General features: G+C 34.3%; 1 protein-coding gene across 1 annotated transcript in view; it reads left to right on the forward strand.

The window, feature by feature from the left end:
* Positions 1–23,327, forward strand: part of FSIP2 (fibrous sheath interacting protein 2) — a 93,337-nt gene that overhangs the window by 8,323 nt on the left and 61,687 nt on the right. Inside the window, exons 8-13 of the mRNA XM_087865181.1 lie at positions 3,301–3,427; positions 6,307–6,396; positions 15,354–15,466; positions 16,254–16,296; positions 17,576–17,682; positions 19,984–20,047. Of these exons, the coding sequence (XP_087721307.1) occupies positions 3,301–3,427; positions 6,307–6,396; positions 15,354–15,466; positions 16,254–16,296; positions 17,576–17,682; positions 19,984–20,047 (544 nt within the window). The remainder of the gene's footprint in view (positions 1–3,300; positions 3,428–6,306; positions 6,397–15,353; positions 15,467–16,253; positions 16,297–17,575; positions 17,683–19,983; positions 20,048–23,327) is intronic.

The following is a 23,327-nucleotide window of genomic DNA, read 5'->3' on the forward strand; positions in this document are numbered from 1 at the left end:
ATGAAGTTCACTATATTTTGGCTATATTATATTCTGACAATAATCTGAAAATTACTGACCTATTATTTGATACAACTGCTTTTAACTTTATCTCACACCATAAACTATACTTGTAATTCCTCTAGAAAAAAATGATAAACTGATTTTTCTTACACTCAGAATTTCTTGGAAAAAGTTCTCAATATTTCCCCACCAGCTAATATTTTTAGAATAACTTTTTAATTTTAAATAATACATAATATTTTATGATTTTAGAGTGTAAACCAGTATAAAGGGAAAGAAAAATTATTTGTAATCCCAGTACCACTCATATTAAGTGGTATACACACATTATTTCTATGTATAATATTTCTATGAAAATTTATTTATTACAATAAATAAATTACATTATTGTGCCTTATAAGGTGTTTTGTAGATTGTTTTTTTCATTTAATAAAATAACACTGACAACTATCCGTGTCACTTAATGTTTGTCTAAAATTCTAAATAATTTCAGTAGCTTATTGTTGACAAACCTAGATGCAGTGTAAGATATGCATAATTTGGTTATATTGATACATACCGCTATATAGAAGTTTTTTAATATTATAAATTTAAAGATGTATGATAAGCTTTTATTCTACTTTTGTTACATGTACCTTTAAGTATTTTCAGTGCTGGTATGGTGAGCTCAGTTTATTCCACTTTACTGTGATCACAGTAAAGTCACATCAGGTCTCCTCTTTTTGCCTAATACGAATTACTATTTAAGGAGTCCCAGCCAATTTTAGGGGCAGCTAGTGCAATAGGACAGGTTCTGGCACTGGGAGTGCCCGTTAGACATGACCACTGATGGCAGGCATGGTAACGCCACAGACTGCTTGAGCAAGGTTATTGGCAGAGTTATTTGAATTCTAGATATTTCCAGTGGAGTTATTCTAAATTGTTTCTTTTGAATTATGTTTTAATGCAAGAGGTTTTCAATTCATTGCTGTCTACTTCTTAATATTCTAATCTTTTTCAGATTGAATATATATATATATATATATATATATATATATTACTCCAAAGTATGTGCTTGAATTACAGTTATCAAAATCTTTAAAAGATTTTGCCTTTGCATCTTTGTCAAAAGTTAGTTGTATAGACTGATTTTTGGACTCTTTTCTGCTCTTTGGCATATTTGTTATACATCTTTTATTTTTTTTAAAGATTTTATTTATTTATTCAACAGAGATAGAGACAGCCAGTGAGAGAGGGAACACAAGCAGGGGGAGTGGGAGAGGAAGAAGCAGGCTCATAGCGGAAGAGCCTGATGTGGGGCTCGATCCCATAACCCCGGGATCACGCCCTGAGCCGAAGGCAGACGCTTAACCGCTGTGCCACCCAGGCGCCCCTATTTGTTATACATCTTGATTATTATACCTTTAATAGTTCTTTAAATCAGTAGTGCTAACCTTGAAAGTCTGTTCTGTTTTAAAGTTGTGTTGGCTATTCTAAGCCCTTTACATTTCAATATAAATTTTAGAATCAGCATTTCAATTTCTACAAACAAATCTTGCCAAGATTTTGATTAGAATTATGTTGATTCTATAGTTAAATTTCAGCACAACTGATGTCTTGATACTATTGAGTCTTCCAACTTGTGAACCAAGTATCTCTCTCCATTTATTTAGGGTTCCTTAATTTTTGCAGCTTATAGGTCTTACACATCTTTTGATAGATTCATCCCCAGGTATTTCATAATATTTATGCCATTATAATTGGTATTTTTAATTTCCAATTCTGATTACTTGAGGTTAGTATGTAGAAAAGCAATTTTTTATATTCACCTTGTATTTTGCATTGACAAAATCACTTATTCTAGTAATTTATTTCTAGATGCCAACTGATATTCTACATAAACGATTATGTTGTCTACGAATAAAGATGGTTTTATATCTTCTCTTTGGATGTGGATGCATTTTTCATTTTTTTGCCTGATTGCACTGACTATAACCTCTGTTATAACATAGAATAGAAAAAATGATAATGGACATTATTATCAAATACTTCTTTTGCCCCTTTTCTCTTCTCTACAGGCATATTAAGATGCTTGATGTTGTTCCACACCTCACTGATTCTCTTTTCATTTTGTAACTTTTTTCTCTCATTGTTTCCTTTTGGATGGTTTCTTTTCCTGAATGTGCATTAATAAATCTCTTCTTCTGCAATGTCTATTCTACTATTAATGCATATCTCATATTACTCATCTCATACATTTAAAACATTTATTCTGGTTTCCTTTTAATGTCTTCTATATCTTTTCTTTACCTTATAAATATATGGAATACAATTATGTTTTAATATTCTTATCTTTAATTCTAACATTTGTGTCATTATGGGTCAATTTTGATTGATTGATCATTCATTTCATGGGTTATATTTCCCTGCTTCTTTTTATGCTTGGTACTCTTTGATTGGATGCCAGATATTGTGAATTTTACTTTTTGGGTGCTGAATATTTTCATATTCTTTTAAATATCCTTTAGCTTTTTTCTTGAATGTAGATAATTTCTTTGGAAACAGCTTGATTGTTATAGGTCTTGCTTTTTAAGATTTGTTAGAGGGGCCAGAGCCATGTTTAATCTGAGACTAATTTTTCCCCACTACTGAACCAAGACCCATTTTAGAACTCTACACAATGCCCTATGACTTATGAAGTTCTTCCAGAGTGGCTGGTGAAAATAGGCATGATAGATGCCAAGCACTGTCTTCTCTAATCCTTTGATACTGTCCTTTCCATGGCCTTGCTTAGTTTCCTCACACATCTGTACTGATCCATCTGTTGCTGACTACTGTAGGCAACCCTTTGAGAATCTCTAGAGTTCTTTCGTTGTGCAGTTATTTTCTTTCTGAGACATCCAGGGTCAATATTAGCCCAGAGATTCACAAAGGGAAGTCACATTTCATGTATTACATATATCTTTGGTAGGCCTGGCTGTTTCTGGTTAAGTTACTCAGGAATCCCTCCCATTGAAGATGATTTACAAATTGCCCAAGCTCTGCAGGATAGCTATGATTAAGAGACCCTACCTCATCTGTGACTGAACCAGTTCCCTGAAGGTGTACAGTGAGGTAACTGTACCTAAGTGTTCATGTTTGATCACAGATGAAAATTTACCCCTCACTGCCCTCCTAAATTTGTACCATGTAACTTTACAAGTCACACGACAGGAGTGACTATTGATTTCCAATATACACTCTCGCATTTTAAATATTTGTCTTGTATTTTTAAATAGGAAGCTGATATTAACTTGTACATATATATTAATATTTTAGAAACAAGCCCTTCTAGAGAAAAAAATGGCTTATCATTTACAAAAAATGCAAGAAAACGGCTTTAAAGGAGAAGAGATGAGAAATGACACATTTCATTACAGAGGACAAGACGGAACATATTGTGAACGTGAGATTATTAAAAGCTGATGGAGCTATGTAGAAAATGCTTATTTATATATTTACATAAAAATCCTTATGTAAAATTCTATTTGCTTACAATTGCTATCTGCTTTGTGTTAGGCACAGTTCTAGGCATTTCTCTATTACGGTTGAGGTTGAAAAGCAGACATACGTAAAAATTAAAACAAAGTAAAATAATCTTATCAAGTGGTTCAATAGACAAGCCTGCCTACACTGCAGTTCTAACCAACTTACATATGCTAAAAATACTGTATTTTTTTTTGTTACTGAAACTTTAAAAACTGTGTGTAACATAATTGCTATTATATACCAAAATGGTAATCTACTATGTTGGCAGCCAGAAAAGACAGTACCAGAAGAAAAGCGGGGGTGGGGGGGCGAGCAGGAGGTTGGGGAATAAGGGAGAGAGGAGGTAGAGAAGAAGCAAAGTAAGGAAGGAAAGAAAAAAGAAGGAAATGAAGAGTTTAAAGGAGGAATATCCAGTCAGGACTTTGCTATGCCCAATCTCTACCAGCTTTCTTTTATTTATAACATTATAATATATAGTGAGTTTATTACATTAAATTAATTAATGATATTGATTACAATTACATGGCCAGATGCAAAAATGTAAACTTGCTTTAATTATCAGGACTATGCATTATTAGGAAAGAATAAGATAATCTTCCATCCCATCAATCCTATCTCTATCCCATCAATCCTGTTTCTAGGTGAGAACCTCCCTGCGTCTCTCCAGCAGATTACTAACTAGTTTCCACTGGCTCTTTTTTCTACCTACTTCAAATCCAGGTTTCATGCTGCTACTAATTACACTTTAAACCTGTTCTGAAACTTTCTTCCAGCCCCAAACTGTAAAGATCCCCATTACTTCTTAAATGAAGCTCAGACTTTTGACGCAACCATTCATCACCATCTAGAGCTCAACCCAAACCTAACTTTTAAACTTAATTTCACACTACCTCCTTGAAGAAGGCAGTTATGATCTAGGTGTGATGTGTATAGGCTCTGGAGCCAAACTGCTGAAGTCCAAGCCCTGCTTTCCCATTACCTAGCCATGTAAATAGCTTGGACAAATTATTTAACCTCTTTGAGCTAAGTTTCATCATCTGAAAACAAAAATAATATTCCTAAATTCTCATAAAAATCTCAAAAGCTCTAGCGCACAGTAAGCTCTCAATTTATTTCACTGTCCAATCAAATAAGACTACTGACCATTCCTAAAACACAAGTAACTTTTCTTACTTCTGTGCCTCTCTTCATCCAGTTTTCTTAGCCTGGAGTGATGTGCTCACTGCCCATCTCTCCCAATCCCACAGTTCTTTTAGCTCCACTATAAATGATACTCCACAAAGTCTGTCTTAATAACCCTAATTGGAAGATCCTTTTCCAGGGTACCTGGGTGGCTCAGTCAATTAAGCATCTGGCTTCGGTTCTGGTCATGATCCCACAGTTCTGAGATCGAGCCCTATGTTGGGCTCTCTTCTCCTTCTCCCTCTGCCTGCTGCTCCCCCTGCTTGTGCTCTCTGTCAAATAAATAAAATCTTAAAAAAAAAAAAAAAGAAGAAGAAGAAGATCCTTCTCCTTTGAATCCTTTATAGTACTTTGTATCATCCTCCATACACTCAATACATACTTCCCACTGTTTTAATCACCCATAATAATCTGACTTCCACTTTTGTGTTCACAGAACAATTAGTACTGTATGTATGTGTGTGTGTGTGTGTGTGTGTGTGTGTCTAAAATATATATTTGCTAAATGGACTAGTTCAATCATTCAGCTCATTGAAATAATGACAACAATCTCATGCTTCAGAAAGGAAAACACTTTAGGGGCGCCTAGGTGGCTCAGTCAGTTAAGCATCTGACTCTTAGTTTCAGCTTGGGTCATGATGTCTCAGTTGTGGGATCAAGCCCTACGTCGGGCTCTGTGCTCAGTGTGGAGTCGGCTTCAGATTCTCTCTCTTTCTCCCTCTCCCTCTCTCTCTCTCAAATAAATAAATAAAATCTTTAAAAAAAAAACTTTAGTAACAATATACATCCCTACATCTTCAATTGTTAACTTTCTCATTTAATAGGAAAAGAGTTTCAAGTAGACATTTTAGACATTTGTTACCTCAGAACCCCTCTTCTGAAGAAGATGTAAATGAATTTAATTTATATTATCAAGGTGACAGAAGAATATCTATTTTACAAATGAAATTGAATTATACTTCCAAGCAACACTGTCATCTTCCACTAAGTAGACAGTTTCCAGAGAGACAGACAGAATGAAAGAGGAAGGGAATATTAGGTGAATTTGCTCCAGTGGGGAGAGAGATTACTCCCACATTTTACATCTCTAATGAAAATATCTCTAATGAAAGTGTAATTGAGTACACTTGATGTGAGGAGACTTTGCCCTCCTTAAGTGGTTAGAAACAGGAAATATAATTACCTTTATCACAAAGGAGGAATATGTATACAGTTGCTTATACCAGGCTGGGAGGCACATCCAAGAACTACAATAGTTACTGTGGGCAACTGCAATAGTTACTGTGGGCTAGTGGGTCCCAAGCCAGTAGCCATGTTGGTATGCATCCCCACAGACAGGAAATGACATGTTACAGTTGGTCTGTGTGTATAGCTTTCCTCTCTACCAGAAGAAAATTCTATCCCTCCAAGTATATCTTTTAACTTGAAGGATAATGTTTCAAGAGTAATTGTTTTCCCATTTCACATCTCTCCATTTGCTGCAATACCTCCCCACAGTGCAACATACAAATTAGCAGAAGGCTCACTTCCTCTTGGGCATGAAAAAATAGTCTATCTTGCATAATTCTGTCATCACTATTATTAAAAATAAATGTTTTATTACATTTCTTTAAGCTTATTCTGCAAAGAAGAAAAAGAAGACTTATGACAATACAAACTTAATTTACAATGTTGGTTACCAGACAGCAAATAAAGGAGCATATGGTAATTGAATATTTTGATAAGAAATACTAAGTAGTAATTTGGGGAAAGACTGAGCTTGGATAGCATCTTTTGGTTAAATGCTTTGAATGCTTAAATCTTGTTTTCTGTTGTCAAATGACTGACTTAGAGTGATGCTTACCAATAATGACACAATCTCTACTGCTTTCAGAATTTGATCTCTAGTTAACTGATTTAGTGTTCTAAACTTAACATTGTCATTATTTTAGAAAAATCAAATGAAGAGTCTATTGCTGTTAAAGAAACAGTATATGAAACCTAACAAGTTGCAAAATAGTTTTAATAATGCTCAAAATGATTTTAGAAAACTCTGAAGTGTGTCAGAAATTAACTCCAAAGCCTCTGTGAACCCTATTATTTATCTCATTCTGTGTTACTTGATACTGTCCATTAGGCTCACTGGATTAAACAAGGAACCCAAATTACACCCTAAAACTCCTCCAAATAATACACTATCAAAAGTGTGAGACTTAAAAATTGAGCAAGTTTCCAGGGAAAAGTTAAAGTATAAAAGTTAAAATTCCTTTGGCCTTATCAGTTCAAATCTAAAGGAAAAAAAGTCCAAAATCTTTCCTCCCTGATAATGTAATTCAATTAGTCTCCTCAAGACAGAAACTTGGGGAGTGACAAGGCTGCTTTAGTGGAAGCTGTCTTCCACTCTCAGGACCACTGAGGTAGCGCTTATTCAACACTAAGCTTCATGGGTCCTATCTTTAAAGTTCAAAGACATTTTTTTAAGACACTGGAGTTATTACAACATACAAAATTATGACAACACCAGCACCACTCTACTAAATATAGACAATAAAACTAAATTCTCGGTTTCTAAAGCAGTTATCTCACAGTGATCTAAAACTCTAGTGTTTAATGCAACACAGACTGGTCTTACTGATGGCAAAAATTCTAGTGCTATTAGGAGAGGATAGTAGATAGAAAATAGTGTTTTCAGCCTTCCCAAGCTACTAGTCTATGACAATTGTTCAGGGATCAAACCTGTAAATTTAATTAAGCATAGTTGGGAAACATTCCATTAAAAGATGAATTATGAAACTTTACTGATACATGTCTTGGGGTGAGAGGCCTTCACTCTAAGAGTGGCATGTGAATCATTCTTTTTTTGTGAATTTTAGAACTATACATCAGTGACATCACAAGTCATTGTGTGTTATTAGAGGTTCCTCTCTCTCCTAGTCATTATAATCAAACCTTCTTACTTTTCATCATTGAGCCCTGAGTATACAGTATCACAGCTTTTATAGTCCTATGGGTAATTTGCCCCACATTTTGTAGCTGGCAATTCTCCAATCTGAGTTCTGAGCCTTGAATTCCCTGTATTTCTTGCTCCTGATCTTGTGTCTGTATTTCTTATTTCCCTCAAAAAGATCCTGAGGTATTCACTTTGTTTTTTTAAATTACCTGAGGCAAAATAGAATTTTGCATTCCCATCAGTAATGCATGAAAGATCCATTTGGTATGCAATCCTACAACCATTAGTATTTTCAGCAATTTTTTTAAAAATTATTTGTCAGAGAGAGAGGGAGCACAAGCAGGGGGAATGGTAGGCAGAGGGAGAAGCAGGCTCCCTGCTGAGCAAAGATGCGGGAATGCAGGACTAGATCCCAGAACCATGATCCAAGCTGAAGGCAGACACTTAACCAACTGAGCCACCCAGGCGTCCCAGCAATTTTTTATTTTAGTCATTCTAATAGATGTAGTGGTATCTCATCATGATTTTCATTTGCATTTCCTTAATAGCTAATGATGATGACAATCTCTTCATATGTGTTTGCCTTTTGTAAATCCTGCTTGGTAAAGTATCCATTGAAGCTTTTTGCTCATTTTTAATTGGGTGGTTTTCTTACTGTTGAGTTGAAGGAGTTATTTATATATTATGAATACAAGTTTTTTTCAGATATGTTATTTGCAAATATTTTCTCTCAGTCTGTGCTTTGCCTCTTCATTTTCTGTTCCATTGATCAATTTATGTGTCTCTCTCTTTGCCAATACTGCACTGTCTTAATTATTGTAGCTTTTTACTGTCTTAAAATCAGGTAGTACAATTCTACTATTTTTTCCATAAAAATTTAAGGACTATTTTAATTCATTTGCCTTTTGCCTATAAATTTTACGATCAGTTTGTCTGCAAAAATTATGTTGGGATTTTTGAATGAAGTACATTAAATCAATTTATAGATCATTTTGAGGAGAAAAGAAATCTTTACAGGTCTTGGTCTTCCAATCCATAAACATAGTATCTCTTTCTGTTTCTTTAGGTTGTACTTGATTTCTGCTGTGTTTTTATAGCTTTCAGCATAGAGATCTTGATATGTTGTGTTTATATTTATACATAAGTACTTCATTTCTTTGGTACTATTATACATGACATTTTTAAAATTTGTTTTCCAATTGTCCATGATTATTTTTTTTAAAGAGTTATTTATTTATTTTAGAGGGAAAGAGTGTGCAAGCCAGGGGAGGGGCAGAAGTAGAGAGGGGGAGGGAATCCCCAAGCCAACTCCCTGCTCAGTGCCAAGAGGGATGTGGAGCTTGATCTCACCACCCTGAGATCATGACCTGAGCCGAAATCAAGAGCAGGATGGTCAACTGACCGAGCTACCCAACCGCCCCTGTTCACGATTATTGTTTTACTATGTCTACTTGTACAGGTTTTTTTAGTGGTTGTTGCAGATAACAATGTACTTAGTTTTTCACAATCAACTATGAATACATATTTAACCCTTTAAGAGGAATGTGGAAATTTTGACACTGTATATGACTTATCCCTCTTCCCTTTCAGTTGTCGCATGTATTCCATCTACATACATCAAACATCCACTCAGACAATGTAATAAGTTTTATTTTAAATAACTAAATAGAAGACTAGCCTATTCATTCAGATCATTACCATTCTGAATGCCCTTTAATTTCTGATAGCCCGGATTTCTTTCCAGTATCATTTTTTTCAGTCTATAGAACTTCCCTTAGAATCTCTTTTAGAACAGATTTTTGGGCACTGAATCATCTTAATTTCCCTTCATCTAAGAATATCTTTATTTTACCTTCATTCCTGAATGATAGTATTTTCATTTGATAGAGAATTTCATTTGATATAGTGTTTTCATTTTATATAAGTTGACATTTTTTTCCAGAACTTGAAAACTGTTGTTCCATTTCATTGTGTTTCCATGGTTCTGATGAGATATGAGCCATATTTGAATTGTTGATCCTCTATAAGTAAGGTGACATTTTTCTCTGGTTGTTAAGATTTTGGGGGGTAGGAAATAGTTTTTAGCAGCTTGATTATGATATGTCTTGGTGTGGATTTCTTTTTCTTTCTTTTTTTTTTTTTTCCCATTTTAAGGTTCACTGAATTTCCTTAAGCTATAAGTTTATATCTTTTGCCAAGTTTCTTTAAAGCAGATTTCCTTCTCCCACAGAAAGAACCACTATCCAAATCTGGTGCTTGTCATAACCATTATTTTTAAAATATATTTACTACATGAGTGTATACCCTTAAACTACATACATACATATAGACATAGATACCGTTAAAATATTTTAATGTAACTTATATGCTGTTGTATTCAGTCTTATGTGATTGGCATTTTACACTCAGCATTGTATTTCAGAAGTTTTATCTCTGTGCTGCCTGACATTTTATTTCATTTCACTACTGATCCTGTCCCATTGTGTGATTATACCACAATTTATACATTTGTTTTTCTGTTGATGGAAGTATCTGTTATTGGAACAATATTGCACTGAACATTCATATATATATAAAATCTCATGGTATTCACAGAGAGAAGATTTTCTAAGGGTTTTAGGCCTAGATACAAGATTTCTGGGTCATGTTTCTTTTTCTGAGAAATTATCTTTTCAAATCTCTTGTCCATTTTCCTACTGGGTTTCTTTTTCCTATGGATTTGAAAGACATTTAAAGCCATACAAGACATTTGTCTAATAATATATACTAAATATATATATATATATATACAAAATATAGTATATATAGTACTATTAGTAGTATATATACATATAATATATACATATATATTATAATAAATAACTTCTAATTTGATATTTTTTCTATTCTTTCTTTTTATCTTTTGATGACGGAAGTTCTGAATTCAATATGGCTGATGTTGTCTGTCTTATTTATAGCAAATATTTCCAGTTTTGTTAATGACTTTTTTAGCTTTTCTTATTAAACATTTCAAAAATAAATAAAAACAAACAGTACCCTTAATGTGCCTATCATTCAACTTCAACAATGACTCATGAATAATTTTGTTTTGTCTATGCCCTCAACCTCTCTCTGCTGCCTTGTTGTTCCAAAGCACATCCCATCAATATGTAAATATGTATCTAAAAGATAAGGATTTTTTTAAATGCATAACAACAATACCATTATCACATGGAACAAATAATCCTTTAATGTAATAAAATATTTAATCCTTATTCAACTTCCCAATGATCTCATAAATGTCACAAAAATATTTTGATGTTAGTTTGAATCTACATTGACATGCATTGCAATAATTTGTTACATCTCCTGAATCTTAATGTAATAGCTCTCCTTCCATATATCCCACTCTCTCCCTCCCTGCCTTCTTTTATTAATTAGTTTATTTATTGAAGAAACTGAGTTGCTCATCCTGTTGAGTTCCTTGCGGACTGGACTTTGCTGATTGTATCTGTATGTAAACAATGTATTTTATTTCTTCTTAATTTCCTATAAATCATTAGTTAGATCTAAACACTTTCAGGGTTTTTTACTGAGGTATAATTGACATACAACATTATCTTAGTTTCAGGTATACAACATAATGATTTGGTATTTGTATACACTGCAAAATGATCCCCACAATAAGTCTAGTTTCCCCTGTCACAATGTAAAGGTACATAATATGCAATACAATACTATTGACTATAGTCACTGTGTTGTATATTACATTCCCATGACTTATTTATTTTGTGATGGGACGTTTATACCTCTTGACCCACTTCTCCCATTCCTCACCCCCAACCCTGCCCCCTCTGGCAGCTACCAATCTGTTCTCTGCATTTATGAGTTTGGTTTCGTTTATCTGTTTTATTTTTTAGATTCCACATATAAGTGAAATCATATGGTATTTGTCTTTCTCTGATTTGTTTCACTTAGCATAATACTTTTCAATATATAAAATTGTGTCATTCACAAATGACAGTTTTACTTCTTCCTTTCCAATTTGGTTTCCTGTTCTTTCTCTTTTTTGCCTATTTGGCATCCTAGTAGGTCCCTTAAGCTACCCATGGGCCCTTTAATCTATCTCTTTAAAATTCTTTTTTTTCTTTCTCCTGCTCTGGGTGAATTCCACTGCCCTATATTCCAGATCACTAGCCCTTCCTTCTGTTTCATCCAGTGTGCTGTTGAACCCCTGTAGGGTCTTTTTCATTTCAGTTATTGTACTCTTCAGCTCTATGACTTAATAATGTTTGGCACTGTCTTATATTTTCTCTCTCTTGGTTGATTTCTCTGTGTTTACCCATTCTTCTCTCAAGATCCATGAGCATCTTTATGACTGTAATTTTGAACTCTTTATCAGGTAAATTACTTATCTCTGTTTCATTAAAATTTTCTTTGGTGGCTTTTCTTGTTCTTTAATTTGGAATACATCCCCCCCAACTTTCCTCATTTTGCTTGATTCTCTGCTTCTATGTATGAGGCAAAACAACTCTCTCTCCCAGTCTTAAGGGAGTGGTCAAAAGAAGACTGGGGGTGTGTTTCACCTGTTGTCTGTGCAGCATTCTGCCAAGAACTGTCTCTCTGATTGTTTCAGTCACATGGGGCCCCAAAACACAGAGCCCCTTGGCCACCAGAGAAAGGAATTCAAAGGGTGTCTCCTGTGAACTACGTGTACTTGCTGGCTTTGGCAGGGCCACAGGGGAGCATTGGGGCAGGCAAGCCCACTCACTGGCTTTAGTGGGACAGAGCCACAGGAGCAGCACTAACAGGGTAAAGAGAATAAAAAATGGCATTTGGCATTGCCAGCACTTAGCGAGGTAGAAGAGTGCTGGCACCAACCAGCACCTCCTTCCCTGGAGAGAGTTGGAAGACTTCTGCCTGTTCAGCAGTGCTTTAAGAATAGCCAGTGGATCTCCTTCATGTATGGTCTAAGTGCTCTTCAGCCTGCTGCTTTCGTGCTGAGTCTCAGGTAAGTAGTCTGTGCGCAAGCCCTCTACGATCAATGTCAGTTTCCTAATACCCTTTGAATCTCCTGGACATAAGCCATGTTGATTTTTAAAGCCAAATGTTTGGGGCTCGTCTTTCCAGTGCAGGTCCCAAGGATTAAGAAGTTCAAACTCAGGGATGTGCTCCATATTTGTGAAATCTCTCTAAACCTGTGGCTTGCTGCACTGGGGGTGGGGTTTTCAGCTAGACCACACCTCTGCCTCTCCTTTCAACTGGATGTGGCCTTTTTATGTCTCTTTTTCAGAGAGAGTTGTTCTAGGTGTAACTGGAGATTTAGTGGGCCCAAGGGAGGAGGCGAAGTCAGGGCTTTCTTATGCAGCCATTCTGCAGGTTCAGTTTCTCTAACAAGACTGATTCATAGATGGTGGTTAGTCTTTCCATCAGGTGGTGTATAATATCTCTTTTTCTTTCTCTTTGTAATATTAGCAGTGATTTATGTTCAGGGCCTAAATCCATGAATTAAATGTTGCAAAGTTGGGATATTTTAATTCTATCATTCCTTCCTCATAGATTAACTGGAATACTTGTATAAAATAAACTTCCTCTTATCTATTATTTGGTTACAATGTGGTACAGGATACTTCAGAAAAGCAGACTGATGTTTAATATTTTACCATCATTTATCAGTTTTCAAAATAGTAAATTGTTTCAGTAGAATCCTCCAACAGTGAGCAACTAGTTTTCTTTTGTATAGTTATGAATTTATAGATTTAAATAAATTCAATGTGCCTCAATACAATTCTGTTACTGTGTTTAGCAATGTTGAAATTTTGATAGCTTTGGCTAGTGGGATCTTCCTTTAGGATAATTCTTGAGTCCTTTGTGATATAACCCTAGCGATTTTTGATAGCTTCCTTCCTATCTGGGAAGACAGGATTATTCAAGCTTATCTTGTACACACTCAACTGCTTCAACATCATTGACTTTTACTGGCATTTTTTGCAAAGATAGAGCAAACATATATCGATGATAAATATACAGACAGACTTATTTGTGGAAAGTCTCCTGTTTTATTTATCTATTTGTTCTTACATGAATACAGTGTTCTTTTAATTACTATGGCTTTGTAATAAGTCTTGAAATTTGGCAGTTTGAGTTCTCTAACATTCCTGGTTCTTCAGGGCTGACTTGCTTATTGTAGGGCCTTTGTATCTCCATATAAGTTTTAGAATGAGCTTTCTAGTTTGTACAACATAGTCTGCGGGGATTTATTTGGACTCACTTTTCGTTTCCTTTTTCTTGCTGGCTAGCATCTCCAGGGTAGTATTGAATAAAATGGTGTTGTATACATCTTAATCTTGTTTCAAAACCTTAAGCAAAAGTGATCAATATAGAGTATCAACTCTAAAGATCTGAAGATAGCTTTTATCAGTGGAAGGACACATCCTCATATTCTTAGTTCACGAAGAGGTTTTATAATGAATGGGTACTGAACTTTATCATATTTTTCCCTGCATCTTTGAGATAATCATCTAATTTTCTTTTTTCTTTTAATTCTGTAAATCACTTTGACTTATTTTTAATGTTAAATGTTAAACCAGTTCTGCATTCTAGGGATTAATCTTATTCATTATATATTATCTTTATCATATATTGTTAGATTGAATTTATTTTATTTATAATTTTTGTATCTTTGTTAATGGGTGGATGTTGACTGAGGTTTTCTTTTCTTGTAATGTCTTTTAATGATTTTGGTATCAAAGTGATCTTGATCCCAAAGTATGAGTTGGGAGAGAAGTTCATTCCTCTTCAATTTTCTGGAAGTGTTTGTGTGGAATTTGTGTGATTTTTTCCCTTAGATATTAGGTATAATTCAGAAATGAAGTTCTTTGAGCCTGGAGCTTTCTTTCTGGAGATGTTTTTAACATATTCAATTTCTTTAATAGATATGTAGTTCTTCATATCATCTATTTATTCATGAATGAGATTAGTTTGTGTTTTTCAAAGAATCTGTCATTTGTATGTAAATTTTTTAACTTACTGCCATACATTTTTCATAATATTCCTTTGTTATTATTTTTAGTATTATCTATAGACTTTTGTTGTGCTATTATCTCTAATTTTCCTGATGCTGAAAATTGTGTCTTCTCTTTTTCCTGGTCAATCTGGCTTATCACTTTTATTGAAGTTTTCAAAGAATCAGCTATTAGGTTCATTATTCTCTTTTTTCTATTTCTTTCATTTTTCACTTTGATCTTTACTATTTTCTTTCTTCTGCTTACTAAATGTGGACAAGGATGTGAAAGAATTGAAACTCTGATGCGTTGCTGAATGGTATGTAAAAGGTATAGCCACTTTGGAAAACAATGTGGTGTTTCTTAAAAGCTAAACCTATATTTACCATATGATCCAGTCATTCCACTACTAGGTATTTACCCAATAGAAATGAAAACCTGTCCACACAGTGACTTATACATGAAAGTTCATAAAAGTTTGTGAGAGGCCAAAATGGAAACAACCCAAATAGGAGGTAAGTGGAAAAAAAATTGTGATGTATCCATGTAATAAAAACACTTCTCAGGGGATGAAAAAGTTTTAGTGGTATTGGAAAAGTTATTTTGATTGCAGTGATAGCTTCAGAGTTTTAGACATATTTTAAAATTGAAAGAAACATTCAATTTAAATAAGTATAATTTGTTGTATTTCAATTACACTACAACGGGTTGTTAAAAAAAAAACTATGGTGTTTCTCATTTACTTTTAGGACCTGCAGCAAATGTTATTTATCAATCTTTCAGTAGTTCAAAGACTGCTGTCAAAAAACCAGCAACTTCAGCTGGCCAGTCAGAAGTGCAAGTTAATGGTACTGAACAAAAGGTATAAAATTCTGTTTCGAACTTTTGAATGGTGACTATTTATCTAGTTAATTTTTCACTTCTATGACCTATCTCCTTCACTAGCATGATACTGATTGGCTAAGGATATTAGAGTCTATTCGTGAAGCCAGATCTTTCCCTCGGAATATTGAGTCACTATGTAATTTAGCAGAAACTAATCCAAAGATTTAGCAATTGCAATAATAATAGCTAAAATTTATTGAACATCTATTGCTGGCCAAGCCCCGTGCTGAACCAGAAGGAAGGGAAAATTAGGAAATTGGGATACATAAGATAATAAGATGAATAAAACATAATCACTCCCCTTGAGGACCCATTGCCTGATGGGACAGACAGACACAGAAAAATGTTATCACAATGAAATGATGTTCTCAAAATCAAAATAAAATTTTGAGAAATGTGTTTGCTAAGCTGTAGGCTGGACTGGAATGGGTTATATTTATTTCCAGACTGAATGACTCTAAACTTTTTAGAACCAACCAATTGAATGGATTACTATCTCTTTAAACAAAATATGGAATATTAGAAAAGGAACAACTGTACATTGCTACATATTCAACTCGATTTTAAACTAATTAAATTTGAGATCCCTAAAGAAGATATTCTAGAAGGTTGTTAATACATATTTTCCCTGAGACAATTTTCCTGTGAAAGTTAAGGGATAAATAGGGGGAAATTTTTATAAATTTGGTTGATTGATAGAGGCAAAATTTCTTTTTAGAAGTACAGTTGCTAATGAATGTTTTTCTCTTTAATGTACCATATAGAAAGACAGAGTAACTAGAAAATCAAGTGCTTTTGATGATAGAGGTAAGAAAGTGAAAAACAGTCATAATTGTTATTTTGTTATGTTCATAATCATGATTTTATCATATAGTTTTTCAAGTTGTTTTACCTGATTATAAAAACCATGGTTATTTTGGAAAGTAAGGCATGGTATAAAATTATTTATAAATATGGATATTATAATTGGCTCATATATTTCAGTGATTGCTTGATGAGGATGGCTTTTAAATTTTGTAAGGTGTGGAAAAGTTAGGGTCCCTGCTGTGGCTGTTTATAGTGCTACAGCACATTACTGATATATTGGTATTCAGTAAGGTACAGTACAGAGAACTGTCTCCAGCAAAGTCCCCATACTCCACTGTCATCAATTCTCCATAGATAATCATCTTATTTCCCATCTCCCCTTCAATGGACTATATATTAGCTATTTTTTTTCTGTGCCTTGTTAGATTTCTGGAAGTCACTAAAAAATACTTCCATGCATATCCCATATATATATATATATATATATACACATATACATATATATGTGTATATATATATATATATATATATATATATATATATATATATATATATATATATAAAATATTAGACACCTCCATCCAGTGGCCAATGATCACCTCAAATTCAATAATATCAAACTCATCATCTTCCTGATCTTTCTTCTGTTTTTACCCAGGTGCAAAATGTGAGTTATCTTTGACTCTTCTTTTTTGTATTTGTGTCCCAAAGTTACCACTTTCTGTCTAATCTACCTCCTTAATTTCTTCTGCCCCTTTCTTTTTTTTTATTCCCACAGCTTCTACCCTTATTTCCTTCATCCTTGACTATTTCGATAACCTTCCTCCATTTCTTCCTCCTCTTTTTAATCCACCATAAATTTTACTTTGAAAACATTCTTCCTAAAACACAGCTTTGGTTATTCCCCTATCCAAGTAGTGAGTGGTCTTCCATTGCAAACTGAATGAAATGAAAACAATTAATTCTGGCAGTGGTCTGTGTTTAATTATAGGGATTAAGCTGACATAATATTAAATAAATTGGGATTAGAGGTTAAGGATTTCAGATTTGTCTCTAAGGGCAATGGTAAACCACTGGAAATTTGTAGCCAGTGAACATTTAAAAAGGTCATGTTATTCTTGGAGATACTTCCTTAACTCAAATATATCCCTAATTGTGGTAATTCAGTCACTGTGGCAGCTCAGCAGAGAGAACACTGGATCAAATATATTCATTAGCATTCACCCTTACTCCAGAAATATGATCTTCTCATATGTAAAATTATCTCTTCTTTCTCTAGGAGCTGCATACATCTCAACTCAAAATTCAGTTATTTCACCCCAACTTTCACCCACAAGAAATTGTCCAAAATCTTCACAGTCTTACTTGGATCCTCCAAAAGATGAGGTATATAATATTTCTTTTGCTCTAAATGCAAGTGGAATAAATGAGATACAATTTTATAATCAGCATTGGTATAAAAATTTTCTTCGTGAAGTGACCATGCCAAACTGCTTCACTCCCTGAAATTAGTCATATCATAACAAAATTTTAATAGCCCTAGGATAATCTTTCTAAATACAGGCTACAACATTGTAGTTCACAGTACATACCTGAAGCCTTCAGAGGAAGTACCAATTTGGCCTTTGATTGGGATTTGACGACTACTGATGGACTGTTCAGAGACAGCCATGTTATCTGTCCTCTTGGCTCTTGACCGCCCATCAGTTTCCTGCTATTGAAAAGTTACCAGCAAAGATTCAGGGTATGTCTTCTGATATAAATTAGATTAGAAGTCAAAACCACATCATCCATTCCATTAGTAGTACTGTGTTAACTGTTCAACCGTGCTAAAGAGTTAACATGATTTGTAAGTGGTAATTTATTAAGTTCTTTCCAAATGAATTCTACTTGACTAGGGTAGGAAGTGGCATCATTTTCTTTTCTTCTAATGCATAATAATTGACAAGACTACATTACACATAACTTCTAAAATACCATACTATGCTTCTCTGTAGTTCAGTTTCATTATAAACATTTTACAGTTCAGTGTTCTACTATGTCATTATCCATTTTAAGTATGCTAAGAGTCAAAAAAAATTTCTTAACAACTTCAATATTTAAAATCCTCATATTGTCCAACAGATTGCAAAAGCTATGTCCTTTACTAAAAAAGAAACAAGCAAGCAACAAAAAAAAAACTCCTGTAAAAACAGTATCTAAATTTTATTACTGACCTTTTTTTGGTTAATGTGTGTATTATTAAATTTGCCACCTATCTTGATCTCAAATCAGTACCAAATGTCCACAAATTACTAATATATTATGAGAAATAGTATGGCCATTTTATTATACTAAGTGTTACATTCTGCTTCCAACATGTACACAGCCTATCACTGTCAGGAAATGTATTTCTAGTGGCCTATGTTCAACTCTCAGACCTGGGGGACAAAAAAAGAAGCCTATTATTTCACTGGATTTACCTCCCTGAGCATGTTGAGTTCTTGAACAAGTCTAGAGAACCACATCCTCTGTATTCAGAGAACCTGTTCTCTGCTCCAGCTCTACTTAAACTTTTCTGCTATTGTAGCTTTGTTAAAAATCACACCTATTCTTTTGTCCCACTGAGTTCATTAGCTTACTTACTAATCAGTGCATTTCACAGAAATTTTTACAATGCCAGTGAATACTATGTGTAGGAAAGAGTTAGCATAGCAGACTTGAGACTGCTGTCTTTAGAAGGGCCTGCTTTCATTACTTGTGTATAACACCCAGTGCACCATGCAATATGTGCCCTCCATAATACCCATCACCAAGTAATGAATCATGGAACTTTACATCAAAAACTTGGGATGTACTGTATGGTAACTAACATAACATAATAAAAAATTTTTATAAAAAATAAAATAAAAAAGTACTACCTAGATGTTTTGAAGTTCATATGGAAAAATGAGCAAATAAAAAAGTCAGAACATCAAAAAAAGGGGGGGGGGCTGCTTTCAACATTGCCCTTTGGCTGGTGTTGGGGAAGTTAGCTTTCATAACATTCCCTAAGTGATATGGAACTTTCCCTAGCTGAATGGATGGTGCACTACATTGCAAATAATGTGATTTTTGCTGAACATATGATTTCTTTTTAGGAGGCTAGTATTTTGATATGCACTAAGACAGAGGGTGTCATTATGACCAGCTTTCAATAAGGACTTTGCATGCTGAGTTTCTAATGGATTTCTCTAGGCAGAAACACTGTACATGTTACTGGATTTTTTTTTTTTTTAATTCCTGGAGAAAAGAGCATGCTTAAGTGTGTCCTCTCACAGGAAGAGAGAGCATAAGAAAAACTATGCATGGATTTTTCCAGACTCAGCCTATGTCTTTGCCCATTCTTTATCCTTTAGTGTATCCTTTTACTGTAATAAATCTTAGATGTGAGTACAACTATATTCTGAGTCCCATGAGCTTTAGCAAATCACCAAATGTGTGGGAGGTCTTGTGGACCTCCCATGATACAACTGTGAACTTTTAAATTCTGTAAATAGATTAAACATAAACATCAAAAAATGTGTGCATTTCTAAAAAACTGACATTTAAGAGAAGTTCAAAATCCTAAAATTTCTGTATTTTAAATATATAAGTAATAGTTGATGTTCAAATCCTGGGGGGAAAAAATCCTTTGAGGATGTTTGTTTTGTTGTTTGAATTATGTAGAAGGAGATAAATGCTGATTGGAATGAAAGATCAAACAAGAGATCAAGCTACTTCTGCGAACCAGGTAAACATCAGTAACAGCTATTGAGTAAGTTATGCAATCTCTTAATTCACTTTTTCAACTAACATTTATTGAGCTGCTTCATGCCTAGTGTGGTGCTAAATATTCTTTGAATGTTTGGTACAAATCACTGGCAAAATATTTAACCTGGTCCTGGCTCTCTTAGTGAGAAAAATTTTAAAACTACAGATTCAGTTAGATTTGAGACTATATATTTTTGTTTCTTTCTATGTTTGTTTTCACAAGTTACAATTTTGAATAAAGTTTATTCATCTAAATTTTCAAATTTCTTGGCATAAAGTTATCATGTATCCTATCCACATGGATCAGATTATAAGAAGGCAGTATAGCATAATAAGTAGAAACATATATTCTGGCAAGACTACTTTAATTGAATCCACACTCCAATACTAAAAATTTATGTCTGACCAAGTTATTTAATTTCTCTGTTCCTTGGTTTTTTTCAGCTATAAAATGAGAATGTTATCTAACCCAAATTCTCTGCCCATCTCTGGAAAGGCCAACCAAGAGATGACTTTTGATTGGAAAGGAATTTGAGCTTTATTCGGGAGGCCAGAAATCTGGAGAGAGGCAGACTCTTGTCTGAGGTTTTTGCCTGGCCATAAGATTTTTAAAGGGTTTTAATCAGTTAAGGGAGTGCAGTAGTCTGTTACATTTTTTGATTACCTGCAGATTTGATGATGCCAGTTACAGTTGTCTTGGAGCTCAGAAGTTGTGCAAGAAGTTCTAGTTCTTTCCTGTCCAGGGTGGGGGTTGTGCAAGAAGGTCTGGTTCCTTGGTACCCAGGGGTTCTGCAAGACTACTCTGTTCTTTCCGCAAAGAAGGGCAAGGTCTACAGATGCACAAAGAGAGGTCAGTAAAGTCACTGTGTGACCTTAAAAAAGAAAAACATTTTGCTAAAAGATTGTTGGGCTAATCAGAGTCCAGGTGGCTTCAAACTGATTTCTGGCCTCTGTGGCCTGGGAATGTTCTGGTCCTTCACTTCCCAAGGCCAGTGGTCTGCAGATCTCAAAGAAAGTAAATTAGTTCTGTTACAGATCAAGGACCTTAGGTCAGTAAGCAAGGCGTGTGTTAACTTGAAGCAAGCTAACTCTAAGACTGGCTGGAGTGCTGTTACATGAACAGTAATAGTACATCATTCATGATTATGGTAATTCAATAAGTTAAGATTTGTAAAAGTGCTTAGAGTAGTGTGTGGCACTTAATTGGTGATATATGAGATTTTGAAATGTACTCTAAAACTTAATGTGCAATATTTTCATTTTTTTCTAAATCATATCTAAATTTCAATTTTGTATTATTTTGTATTTATAAGTTAGTTTTAAATTTTCAAGTATATTGGATATCTAGTTTCCTTTTTGTTATTGATTTCCAATTTAATTGCTTTGTGGACTGACAGCATGGCCTTTATGGTACCAGATTTTTAAAATATCTGCAGAATTGCTTTATTGGCTTAGCACACATGATTAATTTTTTACATGTTCTGTGTGGTTGAAAATAATAAATATTATCAATTTTGTGGTGCCATGTTCTAAATATTTCCATTCAATCAAGATGTTGAATTGTATAGTTCAAATATTCTGTATACTTACTTTTATTTACTCTGTTCTAAAAATCATTGGGAATGATTAGTTTATCAACTCTTCCATGTGGTTCTGCCCATTTTAAATTTTATTTCATTTTATTGTCCACAGCCGGGACATCATGGTGAATTGAGGGTTTTTTAATTTTTTAATTTAAATTTTAGTTGTTAACATACAGTGTAAAATTAGCTTCAGGTGTAAAATTGAGTTTTTTATTATTATGTATGATCTTTATCATAATTGATTTTTTTGTCTCAAATTTAGTAGGTCTGATACTAATACAGCTATATCAGCTTTCAGTCTTAGTATCTTTTTGTGTATAGATGTGGCTTTTGTAAACCCTCCACACCTGCATCATCTTGTTTTATTTTTATTGAGTCTTGGAAATTGACTTTTAATTGAATTTAAGCCATTTACATTTATGTTAATTCCAACCTTTGGAAGATTTTTACTGCCTTATTGGTGCTTTTGCTTTTTTCTGCTTTTTTATATTTTCCTTTAATTTCTCCTTTCTTGCTTTCTTTCAGAGTATTAAACTTATTTTTTTATTATGTTATGTAAGTCATCATAGAGTACATCATTAGTTTTTGATGTAGTGTTCCATGATTCATTATTTGCGTATAACACCCAGTGTTCATTGTAACACATCCCCTCCTTAATACCCATCACCAGGCTACCTCATCCCCCCACACCTCTTCCTTTCTGAAACCCTCAGATTTTTTCCCAGAGTCAATAATCTCTCATGGTTCGTCTCCCGCTATGATTTCCCCCCCTTCAGTTTTCCCGTTGTTCCCCTAATGCCCTCCATGTTATTTCTTATGGTCTATTCTGGAGAAAGTTGCATGTGCATTTGAGAAGAATAAGTATTCTGTTGTTTTAGGGTGGAATGGTCTGTATATCTCTCTGAAGTCCATCTAGTCCAATGTGTCATTCAAAGCTCTTGTTTCTTTGTTGATCTTCTGCTTAGATGATCTGTCCATTGCTGAGAGTGGAGTGTTGAGGTCTCCTACTACTAAAGTATTATTATCAACATGATTCTTTATTTTGGTTAACAGTTGGCTTATGTAGTTGGCTGCTCCCATGTTGGGGGCATAGATATTTACAACTATTAGATCTTCTTGTTGGATAGACCCTTTAGGAATGATACAGTGTCCCTCTGTATCTCTTACTACAGTCTTTAGCTTAAAGTCTAATGTGTCTGATATGAGAATTGCTACCCCCACTTTCTTTCGAGGTGTGTTGGCATGATAATGATTCTCCATCCCCTCACTTTCAGTCTGGATATATCTTTAGGTTCAAAATGAGTCTCTTGTAGACAGCATATGGATGGGTCATGTCTTTTTATCCAATCTGCAATCCTGTGCTGTTTCATGGGAGCATTTAAGCCATTCACATTGAGAGTGACTATTGAAAGATACAATTTTAGCGCCATCCTGTTGCTTGTGAAGTCCCTGTTTCTATAGACGGTCTCTGTAAATTTCTGTTCTATACTACTCTTGGGGTCTTTCTTCTTTTATAGAACTCCCCTTAATATTTCTTGCAGGGCCTGGTTGGTGGTCACATATTCTTTCAGTTTCTGCTGGTCCTGGAAACTCCTTGTCTCTCCATCCACCCATTCTGAATGGCAGCCTTGCTGGATAAAGAATCCTTGGGTGCATGTTCTTCTCACTTAGTATCCT

Source organism: Ursus americanus, chromosome 1 (assembly GCF_024610735.1).
Source record: "Ursus americanus isolate L20-20 chromosome 1, mUrsAme1.1.p, whole genome shotgun sequence".
NCBI classification, from domain to species: Eukaryota; Metazoa; Chordata; class Mammalia; order Carnivora; family Ursidae; genus Ursus; species Ursus americanus.